Source organism: Lactuca sativa, chromosome 4 (assembly GCF_002870075.4).
Source record: "Lactuca sativa cultivar Salinas chromosome 4, Lsat_Salinas_v11, whole genome shotgun sequence".
Lineage (NCBI taxonomy): Eukaryota > Viridiplantae > Streptophyta > Magnoliopsida > Asterales > Asteraceae > Lactuca > Lactuca sativa.
The window spans coordinates 380,462,160-380,484,102 of NC_056626.2; the positions used below are offsets into that span (position 1 = coordinate 380,462,160).

General features: G+C 39.3%; 1 protein-coding gene across 1 annotated transcript; it reads left to right on the plus strand.

The window, feature by feature from the left end:
- Nucleotides 1-10,257: 10,257 nt before the first annotated feature.
- LOC128133735 (secreted RxLR effector protein 161-like) lies at nt 10,258-21,720 on the plus strand. The gene is made up of 2 exons (XM_052771266.1): nt 10,258-10,987; nt 21,701-21,720. The coding sequence occupies exons 1-2, from the start codon at nt 10,258-10,260 to the stop codon at nt 21,718-21,720; spliced, it is 750 nt and encodes a 249-aa protein (XP_052627226.1).
- The last annotated feature ends 223 nt before the right edge of the window (nt 21,721-21,943 follow it).

The following is a 21,943-nucleotide window of genomic DNA, read 5'->3' on the forward strand; positions in this document are numbered from 1 at the left end:
AGGGTCTATGAGCCGCTGTTCCAATCGTTTGGCACTATCAAATGTAGTAGGGTGTGATGCCAAAACATTTCCTTGGTTTGGTGGCACCAGCCGCCATATGTATCTCTCGATTTTCTTTCCCTCTAAAGGAATCATGTTGGGACAGAGGGCCACCAGTTCACAGAACCTGGCGGTGTAGGCGACTACGTTGGAGCCCTTCATGGTTAGGCTCCATAGCTCTTCCTCCAGCTTTTGGATCTCGCCCCTCGGGCAGTACTCCTCAATCATGACGTCTTTTAAAGTTTTCCATCCCATAACATTTGCCACTATAAGAGATAGTGACTTAACATGGTTGTTCCAGCACGTTAGGGCTTTCGTTTCGAAGGTGCAAGCAGCGAACTTCACCTTGCTCTCCTCGGGACAAGAGCAAATTTTGAAAACCAATTCGGTTTTCTCGAACCATTGCGAGAGGGAAATGACTCCGCCAGTCCCCTTGAAGGACAATGGCTTGCAGTTGGTGAAGTCCTTGTATGAGCACTCTTTCAAGCAAACCGGGATTTCACCATGAGTTGACAGGACAGGGATTCTTCCTCCAGTGGAACCAGGTGAATGATGTTGAGCCATGGCTGTAGCCACAACTATAGCTACGACAGCATTTAAGGTTGTCGTGTCGAACTGAGGAGTAGGTGGTTGAGGAGGTGGTGTTTCGTTATTAGGGTTCCTCCTTGGATTTCTACGAGGGGGCATCTTTGATCTATAGTTTATGAAGATGAAAACATTGATAAGATTTCAATGGAAGGATTGATGAGAATGACTCATGGACTAACTCTCCATAGCCCAACGATACAATTGAATGGAAATCTAGAACAAATAGATGATCACATTTGGATAATAACACCCATAAGATTAGGTACCTGTCAATATTACTAGAATTACAGATGTAACAAGTTCGGGAAAAACGGCCAATAGAAAGAGGCCTTACATCAACCAAAATGGAAAAATTTTGACAGAATTACAACCTAACCAAGACCTAACGGACCTATGATTTACAAAGATAGGGAATTTAGACCAGAGTTTTTACATAACTAGGTTATATCCAAAAGAGAGAAGTTGATGAGAATCTATCGGCGACGAGAACTACCAAAGTGAGTTCTTGATCCCGACAGGAGATGTTCTGTGTCCCTCATGTGCCTGTCAGCTCTTGCTTGTTGAGCTCGAAGTTCTCTGACTTTAACTCGGGTCTCAGCGAGTTCCCTCCGAAGAGCTGCATTGTGAACCAGAGCCCTTTCATGAGCAGACTCTAGTTGGCGAATGCAGACAGTGTTAATGCCAAAGTTGGCGTCAATCTCCAAGACTCGATTCATAGATGTTTGACCCAGTATCATGTTCCGAAAAGTCCTACGAACCATGACGGGTAGGACTCTGTCCGTAGAACCTCCTTCAGTGAGGTTGTAGAAACTTCTGTCTCCATTGTAGGGAATGGGTTGACCCTGTTCATGGCTCCATGTATTCAAGTTTGTGGCCCACAGGGTTGTGGGTCCTTGAAATGCTGGACGAGGGTCTGGGTTTTGATCAGCTGGGGGCAGGTTGTTGACTTCTGGCTCTGAGTCGGAACCATCAGAAAAGCCTTCAGCTTCATGATCATCCAAAGGAATTGGGTGATCATGTTCTGGTTCTTCTTCCTGCCATCCTGCATTGTCGTGGTTGGGATAGTACGGGTCTCTAAGAAAGTGGATTCCAGCCATTAAATCTACATGAGAAGAGAGGTATAAGAATCTATCACATAGGTAACTTATAGTAATGCAAAATACTCCTATAGTATTTTAAGTTTAAGTTCTATTGTTCTCATTGTGGTATTGTGGGTAAGTTTTTAGACTTGTTGCAACCTCACAACCACACTTAGGCACATGCTAGTCAACCCTCGGATAATATAGTTGATCAGGCTATATCTTCCCAGTTTTGACCATATGTCTCTAAGTCTAATTGTGTTGCCCAACAATCATAATACTTTTGTACTGTCTTGGTGACACTGATTTTAGTATGAATGCAAGCACGTATACTTATTTAAATATTTTAATATTTAAAGTATAAACTCTTGGTCAGAATATTTTAATCCTAATGTATTTATAGTTAGTATATCTATTATGGGTTGATATACTCAATTCACTATAAACAATGCTCTGATAGAAATCTATCACACCCCAAAACCATGAACGGCGAAAACGTTATGGGGCGGAGGACGTCATGTACAGTATCACAATAATGAATAATAGTAAATAAGCAACACCATCATCCATTGCATTAATAATATAATATCATACATGTGTGTTCTGTGAAGTTATATAGACACCAAAATATACATATCAAAATAAAAGACAAGTCTTGAACGAACTCCATCTTCTCAAAAACCTGGCACCTGTACCTATTTATTGTTGACCTGAGAATACAAGCTATTTTGAAAGCGAGTGTCATCTTTAAAGCTGGTGAGATCATAAGTATATTAATGTTTGTGTTTGTATGAACACATTTGTAAAATGTTTGCAAGATGTTTTGTACTCTCCTAGAAAACCCTATGTTTCCTACTAATTGTAGCCTTCTACCAAGGAATCTAGTGTTTGTGCATATGTCTCTTGTAAGAGTGTGTGTTTTCCCAATTCTGACTATCATTAACCAAAAATGTAGTTTTTACATTACCGTGCATCGTGTGAATATTCACGAAGTGAATGTAATGGGAACATATCATAGTACCATAGTATTTGTAATAAGTGACTACCACTGTACTAACTACCTTGAAACAAATTGTGATCAAAGTAAGATGTGATCGACCTGTCTCCTGCTACCGACTCTAGTAAAACGTCGATGTAAGACGCCGTAAGAAATGATATTTGGCACCCGTAGACTTGCAAGTCCCGCTGTAGCAAGCAGCAAGGTGTAGGATAGTCAATCCAGTATACATCTATACACAAACTCATACACTCCCCAATTAAGGAGATTCAAGATACATAAACGGTCATGGCAGGAAGTGCCATGACTCGCTTAATGGTGGACATCACTGCATGAATCTACATGTGATAAATGTGCCAACTGTAAAGTGTACTTTTTCTCTGTCTAGCCTGTATGTACTGTAATGTTCTGCGTGTGCTAGTTGTAATGTATGTTATCTCTCTATCTATCATCTATAGTAATGTACTGTATGTACTACTCGTACTGACTCATGAATGAACTGACTCATTGTATGTTTCATTGTTCTACTAATAGTATTAGTATCTTCCTTTGCTACCTCTACGGTAGCTTACTAGTAATGTAACTCGTACATATGAACATGGAAGTATACCCTTGCTACCCAAGAGTATTGAATTGACTGTAAGAACCTTTCTGTCTATATATGTATACATAATTGGCATGCATTTGATAATAAGTCTAAAAGAGTTTAAGTAAAAGTATTTGAGAAGTAAAAGAGTTTGTAAAACAGTTTGAAGCAAAACAGTTTGATAAACAGTTTGAACCGTAAGAAAGCCACTAGTTTTGTAGTTATTAATCACATCTGATTGATGTAATAACTATAAGTATTTAACTTGTATTCCCCCCCCCCCCCCCATAAAAGCTTTTAAAAACATTTAAACCATTGATTAAGGGGTATGAACTCACCTGTAGTGAGAGGTACGGATGAACTGAAGATGTAGGATTTATAGGTGTCAATTGAAGTCTTGAACACACTCTATGATCCTAGTTAACATATAATATCACATATATGTATCCAATTTGTCTTTAAACAACTAATTAAACAAATTCAAGACAGCCTAGGACATGCTAAACACCTTATACAAGTGTTATAAGTCCCAAGGATTGCATCTAAGTGTTGTAGGGAAAGGCTAGTGTGTTTGGGGTTCAAGGAAAACTCCATTAGGGAGTTTATGATTTTGTGGACACAACCAAAAGAGTTTACGGTCGTAAACCCTTGAGTTTATGGCCGTAAGCTCACACACTTTTTTACCATTTGTTGTTTGAAGACTTCTAAGCCATTCCAAGAATTCCTACTTCATGTTTAAGCCTTAGGAAATGTTTTGTGGCATCAATACACTCCTAAATGGAGTTTACGGCCCGTGGACCATTTCTCCATGAGTTCACTGTTGTAAAATCCTATGGAACATGGTTTCATGATGTTTTCAAGTCCTAATCACTTCAAGGTAATAGTCTAGGTTAGATTCTATGCATAAGGAAGGAATATGGGCCATTTATACCCACGTTAGGGTGTTTATGGTTTTGGGAGCTCCCCAAACCGTAAAAACATATAAATGATAGATTTTTGTGCCTTTTATGTGATAAACACATCAAGGAAGGATCTAGACAAGTCCCTAAGGCATTGTGAAGGACTAAGGCACCCTATGGCACCCTTTGGCACCTTTACTTGGTGTTTACGGTTCAAGGACTTCTTGAACCGTGAACACCTTGTTCTTGGTGTTCTTGGGACATTTCCTTGATGTATAGATGTATAAAAAGCCTTACAGTACAGTAGGGTAGGAATACTTACTAGTTACAAGCTTTAAATGAGCTAAAAGTCCAAGAACACTAGTGTGTGTTCTTGGTGAATAGGAAGAATCAACCTTTTTGGGATGATTTCACGGTTAAAAGTGTGTTAAAACACTAGACCAAAGCATATAATCACTTAATAAAGCTAGAATCACTTACTAGATGACGATCTTGAAGAAAACTTGGGATGATACTTGAGAGAGTTTTAGATTTGATCTTGAAAAGGTGGAAAGATGCTAAAAATGGCTAAGTGCCACTTTTATACCCCTCCCCTTTAGGGTTTACGGCCGTAAACACCAAGTTTAGGTCGTAAACTCTAAACTTTTGATGTGTTGGGACTTTATTGTTGCACAATAAACCCTAATGCATCCTCTCTCCTAATATATCCAAAGTATGAATCTTGAAATACTCAAACTTATTATAAAAAGTCTGAAAATTAATAGCAATTGTTCTGACTTCTATTAACTTGATATGTTTGTACAGAATAGAAATTTCGGGTTGTCACAGTAACTTCCTCATTGTTCATGTGGTATGTCACTCGGAATTGATCAAAACAAGAAGGTAAGGAGTGTAAAATGATATCAACTGCCAACTTATCGGGGAAGTTCACATCTAGCTTCAGCAATCAGTACACATACCTTTGCATTTTCTACAAGTAACCGGTGATTGTTTCATTATCCTTCATTCGGCTTACTATCATGGAACAGAAGATGTCATACCTCTCTTGGCGACCATTTTGATGGTAGTAGTCCATCAAGTCCTGGTGCATCTCAAAAGGGTAATAGTCCTCATAGGACTTTTGGAGATCGGCTGTCATCTTGGCCAACATGATACATGCCACTTTCGTGGCATCTCTCTCATGAGTCTGGAATTCAGCGATCTCCTCAGGAGTAGCAAACGACTCATCAAGTTCCTTTAGCTCCTTGTCGAGGACATATTCCATGTCTTCGTAATGATTGACCATCCTGTTGTTCTGGATCCAATCCATAATGTTGGAACCATCAAAGATGACTCTCCCACAAAGGTTCATCAGAGAAAAGGAGTCAGTAGGGTTTGAGCCAGAAGCAGCATTGTTTGAAGACATCTGTTAGGGAAGAAAAACAAGTTTAGATTAGAAATCAAGATAGTCCTTAATAAAGCACCCAAATGTACTATTAAGGCTAGGACCCAACACAATATTTTATAACTTAGAAGAGGGATGCCGTAATCCAAGCTATAAAATATTTGAAGGTAGGTGAATGAAGATTCATCAATTTCCACCATGAAAAACGAAATAAATTACTAGGTTTTATTTGGTTTTTAAACTCCTAGATTCTTTGATATTCATTGAACTTTTCAATGACATGTATCAATCTCAAGTGTTCCCTTCATGTTTTGTGAATGGGATGCCGAGGATCACAAAACAAGGTGTGAAGTAACCATGCAAATTACTTGGTACCCTTAATATTTACCCCTCAATCGATGTGTCGGTTAACCACACGTGCTCCATCAATAGTATGATAAACATTAAGTTACCATTTGCCTACCTTGTTAAGTCCAAGTTAGTGTGACGGTTAACCACACACGCTCCACTAACGACTTAAACAAGGTGCATAATGTAATTTCAAGGGTTAGCACTTATTCACATTTTCATAAAGTAACTAAGATTGGGAATTTTATAAAAACATTTAGTTACTTTAGTATCATTATTCTTTTAGTGAGGATTAAATTCAATGTCCAACCCGTTCGGCTAAGGACCCTCCACCAGTCAAGGAAGCGGTGGGTGGGAGTGGACACCCATTAAGCTGCCATTTTATAGGCAACCACCTTATACCCCCCTTATAGACTGGCTTTGTGATGAGGCCTACTAACGGTAAAACGAGTTTTTATTCTTATATATATATATATATATATATATATATATATATATATATATATATATATATATATATTATTAACTTAAAATATTATAAATTATAAGGGTTGAATTTCATCTTTTAAAATTCTAGGGGTTGGAACTAAAGTTTTTAAAGAGACTTTACATGTTCCAAAACTTGAGGGCAAGTTTTGTAACTTTCAAAACTTTTCATCTTTCATAACTTATGAGTTAATGAATTAATAAAATGGTAGAGTTTTCATTTTTTGTAACCTATGTGTTTAATTATGGACTATAAAAGTGTACCTTTTGGTAATCCATAACTTGAGGACAAATTATGGATTCCATTAAAACACATAAAGATCAAGAATTAAACTAACAAACAAATTACAAATAATTCCTATGATTTTCTAAACTCATATGTTCATGAATGTTCATATCAACAATTTCAAGAATCATAAATAGACCATAAAAAACTTGAAATTATTATATTAGCCATTGAAAGCGGATTAGAACAACATATACACCATCTAAAACAAGTTTTACAACACCAAAACAGTTTAGGGTAATGTTTCCAGTCCATTTCCAGCAGCAAAAGTCGAAAAGCTGCACTCTGACAAGCCAACTCGTCAAGTGCACAAACCGACTCGCCTAATTGGTTGAAGAATAGCATGGACTCGTCTAGCCCCCATGGACTCGGCGAGTTCACCCAGGCAAAAAACAATTTTGTCGATTTTTTAACAAGTTTGCATCAAGTATCAAATAAACAAGCCTAGTCTCTGATACCAATGAAGGGTTTTGAGCAATCTAACACTCATAAGGTGTACATGCATCCCTAGAAACCTTGGGTCTATGTTTTACTAAGATACATGAAAATTTGATTTTCCAAGGTTATTAACCTAACTAGCATGACATGGGGAACTTTTAAACATAATAGCTAGTTGAAATACATACCTTTTGTTGTCTAGATTCCGTGAGAACCTTGTGAGTCTAGCACCTCAAGTGTGATGCCTCATATGGCTCACACAACACCACAACACTTAGAATAACCTTGAGAGAAGTTCACTTACACTCAAAATTCGGCTAGCCCTCTTACACTTGCTTGTACTGCCTGATTTTGAAAAACATGGTGTCTTTATACAGTTGTGACACAAGTAGGGTTACACCATGTAAACCCTAATTGTCATGGATTTCCATATTCCATGATCCATGAGTTTGTAACCTCCAACTATACAAGAATAGATGATTTACACAATCAACCCCATATATTTAATTAGTCTCTTTTTGATCACTTAATTAATTCTAAATTAATCCTTGATCGATACTAATTAAATGGACCATGCTAACCGGGTCAAGTACATTCCAGGAATAGTTATGAACTTAGGCACCTAATCCAACAGTTATGGCATCCTTACCAATGGAAATTATTCGATTTCAAACGTGGAATATGTAGCTGATCTAAAGAACAACTTTATAAGTGTTGCTCAACTCACTGATGCAAATCATCGTGTTGACTTCTACAAAAAACATAGCTACATCATGACTGAATATAGGAAAGAATGCTTGATCATGTCTAACCGCAACAAGAACATGTACCCTCTTGACATCAACATGATCATTGGCAAGCCCCAGCTATGCTTACTATTCAAAGCTATTCCTGACATTAGTTGGTTATGGCACCGAGGGCTTGCTCATTTGAACTTTAGATACATGAATGATCTTGTTTCAAGCGAAATGGTTAGAGGTCAACCACCCCTCAAATTCGAAAATTATCACTTATGTGTTGCATGTGAGTGTGAGCAGTCAAAGAAAGGTCTTCCAATCATCATTGAAAAATCAATCTTCGAGCCCCTTGAACTTCTACACATTGATCTATGTGGACCATCAACAGTTCAAAGTTTACATAACAAAAAGAACATTCTTGTGATTGTAGATGATTTCACTAGGTTCACTTGGGTATTCTTCCTCTGGCTAAAGTCAAAAACAACCTTTGAGCTCACAAATTTCATCAAAAGGAATAGAAGTTCTTATCAAACTTTCAGTAAGATGAATCTGAAGTGACAATGGTTTGGAATTCACAAACTCCACCATTGAAAATTTCCTTACTGAAGTGGGGATAGACCACAATTTTTCTGCTGCATACACTCCTCAACAAAACGGTGTAGTCGAACGAAGAAATAGAACTCTAGTTGAAGCTGCTCGATCAATGCTAAATTTTACAAATGTTCCTCTCTATATTTTGGGATGAAGCTGTTTCCATTGCATTCTTGACTCAGAATAGAAGTATCATCAATCAGCGGCGCAACAAAACAACAAACGAAGCCATGAATGAAAGGAAGCCAAAAATCTCATTTCTTCATGTGTTCGGATGCAGATGCCTCATCAAGAATAATCGCGATCAAATTATCAAGTTCCAACCCAAGGTTGACGACGCTATTTTCCTTGGTTATTCCTCAAAATCAAAGGCTTACCGAGTTCTAAATCGACGTACTCGAGTTATTGAAGAAAGTTTTGATATTACCTTTGATGACCATTATGCTCGGAATTTGGGTCCTTCTCATGTCACCACTCACAATATGGAGTCTGATGCACCTCCTCCGGAATATCCGAACCTTCAAGTAATCCATGAAGTAGACTTTGAAACTCTCTCTGTACCCTCCAAGATAGCACTTGATTCGGAATCTCGTATAAAGCATCATGTCACTCTGGATGTTCCTGTTTCTCAAAATGTCTCCGGTCCGATTCCAAGTCTTCCTCCATTTGATTCCGAACTATTTCAACCTTCACAGGTTGAGGGGTAGAATGGTCAACCTTCCTTTTAATCAAATGTGTATGGATTTCAAGATGCAGCTGCTGACTTTGATGACTCACATCCGATCAACAATGATGAAAATGAAAACTTCTTCGAGTTCCCTTATGATGATGATGTCAATCTATCTGGTTAGGAAGTTCAGGGAAAGCATCATCCTCAAGTTCAAACCATTTAGGGGGAGCAATTCAATCCCATCATTGATATTGGCTCGTCTGCGGCTCAAGAACTTCCAAGGTTACATGCCTGGACGAAGGATCATCCTCCGAACCAAGTAACCGGAAACTTAAACGTTGTTGTACAAACTAGATCTGCTGCAAGTCTTCAACATGAATGTCACTTTTCGACATTTATCTCAATGATTGAACCTCGATCCATTAAAGAAGCACTTGAACAGGCTGATTGGATCACAGCTATGCAACAAGAACTGGCAGAATTCGATAGAAATGAAGTTTGGTCTCTCGTCCCTTCTCCTCTGAATCATCCTATTATCGATACAAGACGGGTGTTTTGCAACAAATTAAATGATGCAAGAGTCATTATTCGAAACAAAGAAAGACTAGTGGCACGAATTAAAGCTATCAGAATCTTCCTTGCTTATGCTGCTCATAAAGGATTCAAAGTATACCAAATGGACGTTAAAAGTGTGTTTCTAAATGGTGAACTTGACACTGAAGTATATCTTCAACAGCCTCCCGGATTCATCAATCCTTCATTTCCGAACCATTGCTACAAACTCCGGAATGCAGTTTATGGCCTCAAGCAAACTCCTCGCACTTGGTACGAGACACTCACCAATTTTCTCAAGCGCTCTAGTTTTCAAAGAGGAGTTCTAGATCCTACTCTATTTTGAAGATTGAATGGAAATCATCTCATGCTAGTTCAAATATACATGGACGAAATCATTTTTGGATCTACTGACCCATCAATGGTTGCTGACTTTTCTAAGATTATGATCAATTGATTCCGAATGAGTATGATTTGGTAGTTAAGTCTCTTTGTTGGTCTCCAAGTCAAACAAACTAACAGAGGAATTTTCCTTCACCAAGAGAAGTACATTTTGGAACTCCTTAAAAAGTACTCAATGGACACCTGTGCCTCTGCCAAGGTACCTATGGGATTCGGTCACAAGATTTTTGCTAACCCTTCGGGAGGTGCACTCGATGAAAAGAAGTACAATGGAATGATTGGATCTTTACTTTATATCACAGCTAGTCGTCCGGACATCATGTTCTCCACATGTTTTTGTGCCAGATTTCAGGTCAACCCGAAGATGTCTCATCTTTTGGCAGCCAAACAAATTTTTAGGTACCTTAAAGGTACTAAGAACTTCGAAATCCGGTACCCAGCAAATGAGATTTTCCTATTAAAAGCTTACTCAGATTCAAACTATGGTGGACTACAACTAGATAGAAAAAGCAAATCAGGTAGATGCCAATTATTAGGTGGTCGATTGGTGAGTTGGTCATCCAAGAAACAGAACTGCATTGCTCTCTCTACAGACAAAGCCAAATATATTGCTGCTTCCAGCTGTACCTCTCAAGTTCTATGGATGAAGTCTCAACTCTTGGATTATGGTTACCGCTTTCAACGCATTCCCATCTATTTTGATTCTCAAAGTGCTATTGCAATTTCACACAATCCAATTCAGTACTCCATGACGAAGCACATCGACATATGGTACCATTTCATAAAAGACCATGTTTTGAATGGGAACATTGAACTCATTTTTGTTCCATCTAACGATGAGATTGCTAATGTCTTTACCAAGACATTAGATGAGACCAAATTTAATGGCTTTCTGAACAAGATGGGTATGATGATGTCACACCCCGAAACTGGCGGCGCAAACGTTCTGGGGAGGAGGACATCATGCGTAGTATCACAACAGTTGCATAGCAAGTATAGTAAACACAACCATTACATTAATATGAATATTTACATTGTTCAAAACTTGGTTTATACATATCATTATATATACAAAGTAAAATACGTGACTTCCAAAGATGCTTCGTCTTCTCCAAAAGTTGGCAGAAATATCTGTCTATGGTTGCCCTGAGAATACAAGCAGTTTTAGAAATATCAGCATAAAGCTGGTGAGTTCATAAGCGGTTGATTCTGATGAAAGAAAATGTTCCTTTGATTTTTATGAAAAGTTGTTTCCCCAGAAAATCCCATATTTTCTTATGAAAGAAGTTTGATTATCCATTTGTTAAACAGTTTGTTTATGAAAAGTTAAGTTATCCCAGGAAAAACCTATATTTTCCTTAAAAGCTAATAGCTGGTTATCGATCCTGAAATGAAGTGTACAAGTATCTACCATACTTGTATCATTAGGTGTAGTTTCCTTGAAAAACTTTGTTACTCTCAATGAGATCCATTAGCTTTAATACACATATAAAACTAATAAGTAAGTAGTGAACTAATTCCTAAGGGTACTGCTGATACCCTCTAGTAATCAAATTGGTTATTACTTTGAGGTTATTTCACTAGGTTCATTATTACCAAAAGTAAATCTCCATTATCTAAGTGTCGAGTACTATAACCATACAATAAACTAAATACGGCATATAATGGGGGCCAGTATCTTTTATGACTTTGTAACCGGTAGACCTATCGATCTCACTGTAGCTAGCAGCAAGGTGCGGGGTAGTCAGTCTCGTATAGATCTATACACAATATTCACGTTCTCCCTCCAAGAGATTCTGGTTACAGGGTTAGTCCTACACTCGCGTATCCTGGTGGAGTGTTACCAAGGACGTGTCCCCAATCTTAAGAATAATGAATTTACAAGTAATAATATAGAAAATCCTATTTTATGGTTAGCATGAATCATTTGTAAAATATAAAATATAACATGTTATGATGAGATTCACGAGTTTCCTTGCTTTAGTTTTGAAAACTATCTCTACAAGTTGATTTCTTAATCGGTTGGTAAAACGGTTTTCTATGTTAAAAGCATACTGAACATGTAAGTATTTCATACGAAGTAATAGGTTTTGAGTACAAGTTCCCTTGTACTTTTGCTTGTATTCCCCCCCCCCCCTAAAATCGTGAAAAACTCGGAAAAAGGTGTAGGGGTATGAACTCACATGCAGTGAGTGGAGAGGATGGAAGTGTCGGGTAGAATTCTAGGTGTCAAGTGAGGATTTGAACACACCCACGGATCCTATGTAACATGTAGTGATACATAATAGTATGTAATTAATTATTTAATCACTAATTAAGTAAGTAAAGACACTTTAATGCATGAAAACACTTTGATTCTAGTGCTAGGACTGTTAGGATTTGCATCTAAGGAGAGTATGGCCTCACTTTGGAGTTTACTCTTCAAATGGTAGCCCTTAGGGGTGTTTACGGTTTTTCAACCATTTCCCCCATGAGTTTACGGCCGTAAACTCATGGAAATGGTGTGTTTGTGTGCTTCAATGTCTTATGCTTCACAAAGAAGGGTCCTAGGGTTGAATCAAAGGCTTAGGAAGTGGTTAGGGCTCGGATTGGCACACTTTTTGGAGTTTACGGTCCTTGGACCATGTTTGGAAGTTTAAAAACGTAAACCCACGAGTTTATGGCTGTAAACTCATGGTTACTCCCTTCATTTCGTGTTTTGACGTTCTTAGATCATTCATGCAAGTTCCTAGTTCATTAGCCAAGCATTGGAAGGAGTTTGGGGCATCAAAACACCCTTTAGGGGTGTTTACGGTTTTGGGAGGTTCCCAAACTGTAAACCCATGTTTTTGAGGTTTTTGGGTGTTTAGTCCATGGATTTTCAAGTATGCTAAGCAAACAACTAGCTAGGAGGGGTTTACTTACTTATGTGAAGCTTGTAGGAGTGTTTAGGACCCAAAAACACTAATGTGTTCTTGGTGTTTTGAAGATCACTTGAATATCTAGTTAAAATCAAGAATCCATGGATGAAGCGAGGTATAAACACTAGATTAAGTGTTGTAATTATGAATTTAGGGAGAAAACACTTACATTTTTTATGTTTCTTGATTAAAATCAGAATTTGTAGAGAGAGAGAGAGAGAGTAGAGAGAGAAAGCTTCTTAGAGTGTGAAAAAGGTGGAATAGAAGGCCAGTCAACCCTTATATAGGGTGAGTTTACGGCCAGGGGGTAGGGGACCACCAAACACCAACAGCAAACGGGGTTTACGGTCATAAACGAGTTTACGGTCGTAAACCCGCTTTGGCCGTGAACTAGTGGCTTTTCGAGGGAATCGAGGGTTTTTCGCTTGATTTTTCGTTTTTCCGACACGTTTAAAATTACAAAAATAATCCTAATTGATTTACTTAACTTAAGAAGTTAACAGAAAGCTTTTATTAAAATAAATTTTATTATCAGAAGTGGGTTACATTGACGGAATAAATTTCGGGTTGTCACATCATCCCCCCGTTAGAGGGAATTTCGTCCTGAAATTAAAGTTGAGGATACAAATCATGGATTAGGAAAGAGATGCGGATACTTCTGTTTCATCTGGTCTTCACGCTCCCAAGTGAACTCAGGTCCCCGCTTGGCATTCAAGCGAACCTTCACTATAGGGATGCGACTTTGTTTCATTCGTTTGACTTCCCGATCCAAGATTTCGACTGGTTCTTCCACGAAGTTCAGATTCTCGCTGATTTCAATCTCGTCTAGAGGAATCACAAGTGTCTCATCAGACAAACATTTCTTTAGGTTCGATACGTGGAAAAAAGGGTGGATGTAGCTAAGCTCTCGTGGTAATAAGAGTTTGTATGCTACGGGACCGATTCTAGCAAGGATCTCGAATGGCTCGATATACTTTTGGTTTAGCTTTCCACGCTTTCCAAAGAGTATCATGCATTTCCAGGGTGGGACTTTCAGAAGGACGCAATCACCAACCTGGAATTCCAAGGGTTTTTGTCTATTATCGGCGTAGCACTTTTGCCTGCCTCGTGAAGCTTTCAGTCGTTCCTGGATTTGTACAATCTTATCCGTTGTCTCTCGAATGATTTTAGGACCAGTGAGAGTACTGTCGGGGATTTGACCCCTGGCTAGCGGCATGTCGCCCACCTCAGCCCAACATAGAGGGGATCTGCACTTGCAGCCATAGAGGGCTTCAAACGGCGCAACCTTGACGCTGGTATGGTAGTTGTTGTTGTAGGAAAATTTAATCAAAGGAAGATGAGTGTCCCATGACGCGACGAAGTCAATGACTCAGGCTCTCAACATATCTTCCAAGGTCTGAATTGTTCTCTCACTCTGTCCATCAATTTGCGGATGATAAGCCGTGCTCATATCCAATTTAGTTCCAAGAACCTTTTGCAAGGACTGCCAGAACCTTGATGTAAACCTGTTGTCTCGATCAGAGATGATGGATGCAGGTATACCATGAAGGTGAACTATTTCTTGAAGGTAAATTCGTGTGAGTCTCTCCATCTTGAAGCTTTCTTTGATTGGCAGGAAGTGGGCGGACTTCGTCAACCAATCGACAATTACCCAGATGGTGTCGTGCTGAATCGGAGATCTGGGTAACTTGGTGATAAAATCCATGGTTATCCTTTCCCACTTCTATTCAGGTATTTCCGGCTGCTGAAGTAGACCTGAGGGCTTCTGATATTCGACCTTCACCTTGGCACAAGTCAGACACTTGCCCACGAAGGTAGCTATTTCTGCTTTCATGTTTGGCCACCAGTAGATTTGTTTAAGATCCATATACATTTTATCCGAACCAGGGTGAACAGATTATTTAGTCTTGTGAGCCTCATTCATGATAACCTCTCTGTAACCACCGAACTTTGGGGTCCAGATTCGGTTCATGAAATAGTAGACTCTGTCTCCCTTGATCTCTAGATTCTTTTCCATTTCCCTCAAGGCTTCACCTGGCATGTTCTCTGGTTTTAAGGCTTCCAAGTGAGCTTCTCTGATCTACGCGGATAGGGGGGAATGGATGGTCATTGTTAGTGCCTTTACCTTATGCCCTGAATACTCCTTTCGACTGAGGGCGTCTGATACCACATTGGCCTTGCCGGGATGGTAGTGAATTTCACACTCGTAGTCATTGAGTAGCTCGACCCATCGTTGATGTCTCTTGTTTAACTCCTTCTTATTAAATATGTGCTGTAAGCTCTTACGGTCAGTGAAGATAGTGCACTTGGTTCCATAGAGGTAGTGTCTCCAGATCTTTAACGCAAAGACCACTGCTCCCTACTCTAAATCATGAGTTGTGTAATTTGCCTCATGTGTTTTCAACTGCCTCGAGGTATAGGAGATAACCTTTCCTTGTTGCATGAGCATACGGCCTAGGCCCTGATTGGATGCATCACAATAGACCACGAAATCTTTCGTCCCTTCGGTCAGAGATAGGATAGGTGCACTGCACAAGGATCACTTCAATGTTTGGAATGCAGTGTCTTGCTTTTCACTCCAACAAAAAGATACACCTTTCTAAGTTAGAGTGGTTAGGAGTTTGGCAATTCTGGAGAAATTTTGCATGAATCTACGATAATAGCCAGCAAGACCCAAGAACTGGCGGATTTCTGTGGGTGTCTTTGGTGCTGACCAATTCTCTATCGCTTTGATTTTGGATGGATCCAGGTGTATGCCTTCCTCGCTTACCACGTGACTTAAGAAAGTTACCTTCCGAATCTAGAATTCACACTTGTAGAATTTCGCGTATAGCTTTTCTGTTCTTAGGGTTTCCAACACTAATCTCAAGTGTTGTTTGTGATCTTCCTCACTTCTTAAATAGACAAGTATATCGTCTATGAACACGTTAAGAAACTTGTCTAGGAAAGGACGACACACTTGGTTCATCAGGTCCATTAACACTGTCGGTGCGTTTGTTAGACCGAAGGGCATTACCACGAATTCGTAGTGGCCATACCGAGTCTGGAATGTTGTTTTAGGAACATCACCTTCATGGAATCGTAGTTGATGGTACCCTGATCTTAAATCAATTTTTTGAGAAGTATATGGCTCCCTGAAGTTGATCGAAGAGGTTATCGATTCGAGGAAGAGGGTAACGGTTTTTTACTGTAAGCTTATTTAGCTCTCGATAATTGATGCACATCCGAAAGGATCCATCTTCCTTTTTCACAAATAAAACTGGGGCTCCCCAGGGTGAGGAACTTGGTCTGATGAATCCTTTGCTGAGCAGCTCATTGAGTTGGCTGGACAACTCTTGCATTTCTGATGGTGCTAGGCAATATGGGGACTTAGCTACAGGGGGGTAGCTCCGGGGATTAAGTCGATGCGAAACTCGACCTGACGCTCAGGAGGAATTCCCGGAAGCTCTACTGGAATGATGTCAGGAAAATTATAGACTTCTGGGATGCTCTCCAAGTCTTTAACTTCTTGTTTCTCATTTACAACATAAGCTAGGAATGCACTGCACTCCTTTCGCAGAAGTTTTTGGGCTTTGATACACAAAATGATACAAAGGCTGGAGTTAAGCTTATCACCATAAAGCATGAGGGTTTCACCAGAGAGGAGATTAAATCGGATAGCTTTTTCGTAACACATGATATCAGCACGATTGGGGCTCAACCAATCAATGCCAATGATGACATCAAAGATTTTTATGGAAACTGACATAAGATCGATGGGAAATGAATGATCGTTTAAGGTAAGAGTGCAGACTACATATATATCGTTAGTGCTCTCTTTCTCACCATTAGCCATCTCGACGGTAAACGTTTTGGTTAATGGTTGGGATTTATGTTTAAGAAGGTGCTTGAATGCATGACTAACAAAACTTCTTTCAGCACCAAAATCGAAAAGAATGCATGCATAAGAGTTGTCAAGGAGGAACGTACCCGAAACAACCGTGGGATCAGCGACTACCTCCTCGTGTCCCATTGTCAGCATTCTCCCTGTGCCACCAGCTGTTATAGTCTTGGGGCAGTTTCTCTTGTAGTGACTGACTTCTCCACAATTTTAACAGGCTTGACCGACGCCTGCTCCAGATGTTTGATTGGTTGGTTGAGCTGGTGCCTTGGAAAATCGTATCGTATGCCCTTTTTTACCACAGTTAGAGCACGGTATTTCACGACATGGGCCGGGATTATGGTGGTAGTTACACTTGTCGCACCGAGGAAGGGTACCAGCGTATTTACTGGTAGGTGCTTGAGTGGCAGGAGTAGCGACAGGGGTAGTAGCAGCGTGGACTGCCACCATTTGCTGTTTCTTTGAGGGCGCCTGCGAAGACTGACTCTTTTTCTGTTTCCATAATTTTCTTTTCTCACCACTCCCTTTAGCCGATTCAGGAGCGGTGGTCACTTCATCAATATCGACTCCATGATCGATCAGAGTCTGCACCAGGCACTTAGCGTTGTCGAAGGTGTTTGGCCTTGCAGCCAAAACATTTCCTTTGGTTGGCTGGGTCAGCCCCCAAATGTATCTTTCAATTCTTTTGCTTTCCGAGGTGACCATCCCCAGGCAGAGGAGTGCTAGGTCCTCAAACCTAGACGTATAGGTGGCGACGTCAGAACCCTTCATTTTTAGGTTCCAGAGTTGGTGTTCCAGTTTCTGCATTTCGCCCCGAGGGCAGTACTCAGCAAGCATGAGCTCTTTCAAGATCTCCCAACCCATAGCATTTTCCACTAGTACGGTTAGGGATTTGACCCGACCATTGCACCAGGTCAGTGCCCTGTTGGCGATTGTGCAGGCGACAAATTTTACTTTGTTGACCTCAAAACAGGAACAAATTTCGAAAATGGAGTCGATCTTTTTGAACCATCGTGTTAGGGCAATAACACCTCCAGTGCCATCAAAGGATGTGGGTTTTGCGTTCATGAAGTCCTTATAGGAGCACTCCTTTTGGTGTCCCTGTCCATCTTCCTGATTTTGGGGATGCATATCACCTCCCTGTCCACCAGATCTGCCAGGATTCATCTGTGACATCGCGGCAGCCACAGCAGCAGTAACAGCTGCTTGAAACATAGTGGGATTAAACTGAGGAGGTGGTGGAGGAGGATTGTTGTTCTTTGAGTTGGGTCTTTTCTTTGGAGGCATCTCGTTCTAAAATGATCATGAAGGAGAGGATGGTAAGTCCATTGAATTGAATTAGAAGATACGAAACAAGATGTACCTCTACATGATAGATAAAGTGTTCTACTAAGCGATAGAACAGGAAAGAGTTACTAAAGCAAGTATACTATCGCTAAGGAAAGAATGACTAGCAACACTTGGAATGAATTTCTACAACGTATTTGGCTCTGTCTAAAATACTCCAATAGTATTTTATGTTGAAGGTCTTGTTCTATCGACAACTTTTGGTAGGACGACTTTGGTAAGTTTTAGGCATGTTGCAACCACACAGTCACTCCCAAGCACATGTTGGTCATGTCTCAAGTGAATATAGTTGATCAGGCTATATTAACCCTAGACATGATTACATAACTGGCCAGGTTTAACCACAGTGTTCAACATCCAAATACTTTTGTTTGGTTCTTTTCATGATAGTGATTCTAGTATGTAGGTATACTTGTATACTTGGAGTAAAAATACTTATATTTTAAAGTATACTCTTAGTTCAGAGCACTTCGGCCCCTTAGTGTTTATAGTTGTATACCATGTAGGGTTCGGTAGACTTAGTTCACTATAAACAATTGCTCTTCTCCCAATCTATCACACCCCGAAACCGGCGGCGGGGCGGAGGACGTCATGCGTAGTATCACAACAGTTGTATAGCAAGCATAGTAAACACAACCATTACATTAATATGAATATTTACATAGTTCAAAACTTGGTTTATACATATCAGTATATAATAAAAGTAAAAGACGTGACTTCCAAACATGCTTCGTCTTCTCCAAAAGTTGGCAGAAATACCTGTCTATGGTTGCCCTGAGAATACAAGCAGTTTTAGAAATATCAGCATAAAGCTGGTGAGTTCATAAGCAGTTGATTCTGATGAAAGAAAGTGTTCCTTTGATTTTTATGAAAAGTTGTTTCCCCAGAAAATCTCATATTTTCTTATGAAAGAAGTTTGATTATTCATTTGTTAAACAGTCTGTTTATGAAAAATTTAGTTATCCCAGGAAAAACCTATATTTTCCTTAAAAGTTAATAATTGGTTATCGATCCTGAAATGAAGTGTACAAGTATCTACCATACTTGTATCGTTAGGTGTAGTTTCCTTGAAAAACTCTGTTACTCTCAATGAGATGCATTAGCTTTAATACACATATAAAACTAATAAGTAAGTAGTGAACTAATTCCTAAGGGTACTGCTGATACCCTCTAGTAATCAAATTGGTTATTACTTTGAGGTTATTTCACTAGGTTCATTATTACCAAAAGTAAATCTCCATTATCTAAGTGTTCAGTTCTATAACCATACAATAAACTAGATACGGCATATAACGGGGGCCAGTATCTTTTATGACTTTGTAACCCGTAGACCTGTCGATCCCACTGTAGCTAGCAGCAAGGTGCGAGGTAGTCAGTCTCGGATAGATCTATACACAATATTCACGTTCTCCCTCCAAGAGATTCTGGTTACAGGGTTAGTCCTACACTCGCGTATCCTGGTGGAGTGTTACCAAGGACGTGTCCCCAATCTTAAGAATAATGAATTTACAAGTAATAATATAGAAAATCCTGTTTTATGGTTAGCATGAATCCTTTGTAAAATATAAAATATAACATTTTATGATGAGATTCACGAGTTTCCTTGCTTTAGTTTTGAAAACTATCTCTACAAGTTGATTTCTTAATCGGTTGGTAAAACGGTTTTCTGTGTTAAAAGCATACTGAACATGCAAGTATTTCATACGAAGTAATAGTTTTTTAGTACAAGTTCCCTTGTACTTTTGCTTGTATTCCCCCCCCCCCCCTGAAATCGTGAAAAACTCGGAAAAAGGTGTTGAGGTATGAACCCACCTGCAGTGCGTGGAGAGGATGGAAGTGTCGGGTAGGATGCTAGGTGTCAAGTGAGGATTTGAACACACCCACGGATCCTATGTAACATGTAGTGATACACAATGGTATCTAATTAGTTATTTAATCACTAATTAAGTAACTAAAGACACTTTAATGCATGAAACCACTTTGATTCAAGTGCTAGGAGTGTTAGGATTTGCATCTAAGGAGAGTATGGCCTCACCTTGGAGTTTACTCTTCAAATGGTAGCCCTTAGGGGTGTTTACGGTTTTTGAACCATTTCCCCCATGAGTTTACGGCCATAAACTCATGGAAATGGTGTGTTTGTGTGCTTCAAGGTCTTATGCTTCACAAAGAAGGGTCCTAGGGTTGAATCAAAGGCTTAGGAAGTGGTTAGGGCTCAGATTGGCACACTTTTTGGAGATTACGGTCCTTGGACCATTTTTGGGAGTTTACTACCGTAAACCGATGAGTTTACGACCGTTTTGAGGTTCTTAGATCATTCATGCAAGTTCCTAGTTCATTAGCCAAGCATTAGAAGGAGTTTGGGGCATCAAAACACCCTTTGGGGGTGTTTACGGTTTTGGGAGGTTCCCAAACCGTAAACCCATGTTCTTGGGGTTTTTGGGTGTTTATTCTATGGATTTGCAAGTATGTTAAGCAAACAACTAGCTAGGAGGGGTTTACTTACTTTTGTGAAGCTTGTAGGAGTGTTTAGGACCCAAAAACACTAATGTGTTCTTGGTGTTTTGAAGATCACTTGAATATCTAGTTAGAACCAAGAATCCATGGATCAAGTGAGGTATAAACACTAGATTAAGTGTTGTAAGAACGAATTCAGGGAGAAAACACTTACATTTTTTATGTTTCTTGATCAAAATCGGAATTTGTAGAGAGGGAGTAGAGAGAGAAAGCTTCTTTGAGTGTGGAAAAGGTGGAAAAGAAGGCCACTAAATCCTTATATAGGGCGAGTTTACGGCCAGGGGGTGGGGGTCCACCAAACACCAACAGTAAACAGGGTTTACGGTCGTAAACCCGCTTTGGCCGTGAACTAGTGGCTTTTCGAGGGAGTCGAGGGTTTTTCGCGTTATTTTTCATTTTTCCAACACATTTGAAATTCCAACAATAACCTAATTGATTTACTTAACTTAATAAGTTAACGGAAAACTTTTATTAAAATAAATTTTCTTAACAGAAGTGGGTTACATTGACGGAATAAATTTTGGGTTCTCACAAGTGACGCCAAATCCTCAGTTCTTTAGGGAGACTTGTTCTCTTTGATGAGGTATTCAGAAGGAACCTGGTTTCGTCTCAATAAAAATAAAAAAATTAAAAAATAAAAATCTATGTCTCGGAACTACTTTCTTTCGGAGTACATAGGATCATTTTATTAGCTCTTATTTCTAACCATCACTTGATTTTTAAGTTGTATACTTCATCCTGATTGTATGTTGTTGTAAGTCCTCATAAGTCAAAATGAAAAAAATTTCATCTCGGGATTCACTACATAAGTTCATCCCAGAATTCCACTCCAGAAAGGTATTGTGCTTTACACTTCGAATTTACTCATAAAAAGTTGACTACGGAAGTTTTCTCAAATCTTGTTCCGGATTGCCTCTCAAATCTCTTTCGAAAATCTTCTTTAATTTTTTTTTGAAACACAAAAATCATCATTTCAGAACTTCACGTCGGAATCTGAAATCAAATTATCTCACTCCGGGTATTTCAAATCATAATTCCAGAATCACAATCGAAAACCTCTTGATCGTTAAACGCACTCCGGATTAATTTTTACACCGGATCTTTTTCAAAAATGTTGTTTAGGAACTCAACTCTTTACCCAACAGTTTTTCAATCTACCAGGAATCGACCATCAGGAATACCAAAGGTCCATAAGATGAAACATTTTCATAATGGTTACT

Excerpts from the sequence above, each read along its gene's own strand:
- LOC128133735 (XM_052771266.1), top strand. The coding sequence starts at position 10,258 with ATGGACACCTGTGCCTCTGCCAAGGTACCTATGGGATTCGGTCACAAG. Across the intron at positions 10,988-21,700 it reads TGGCTTTCTGAACAAGATGG|AACTTCACGTCGGAATCTGA; the intron begins GTATGATGATGT and ends TCATCATTTCAG.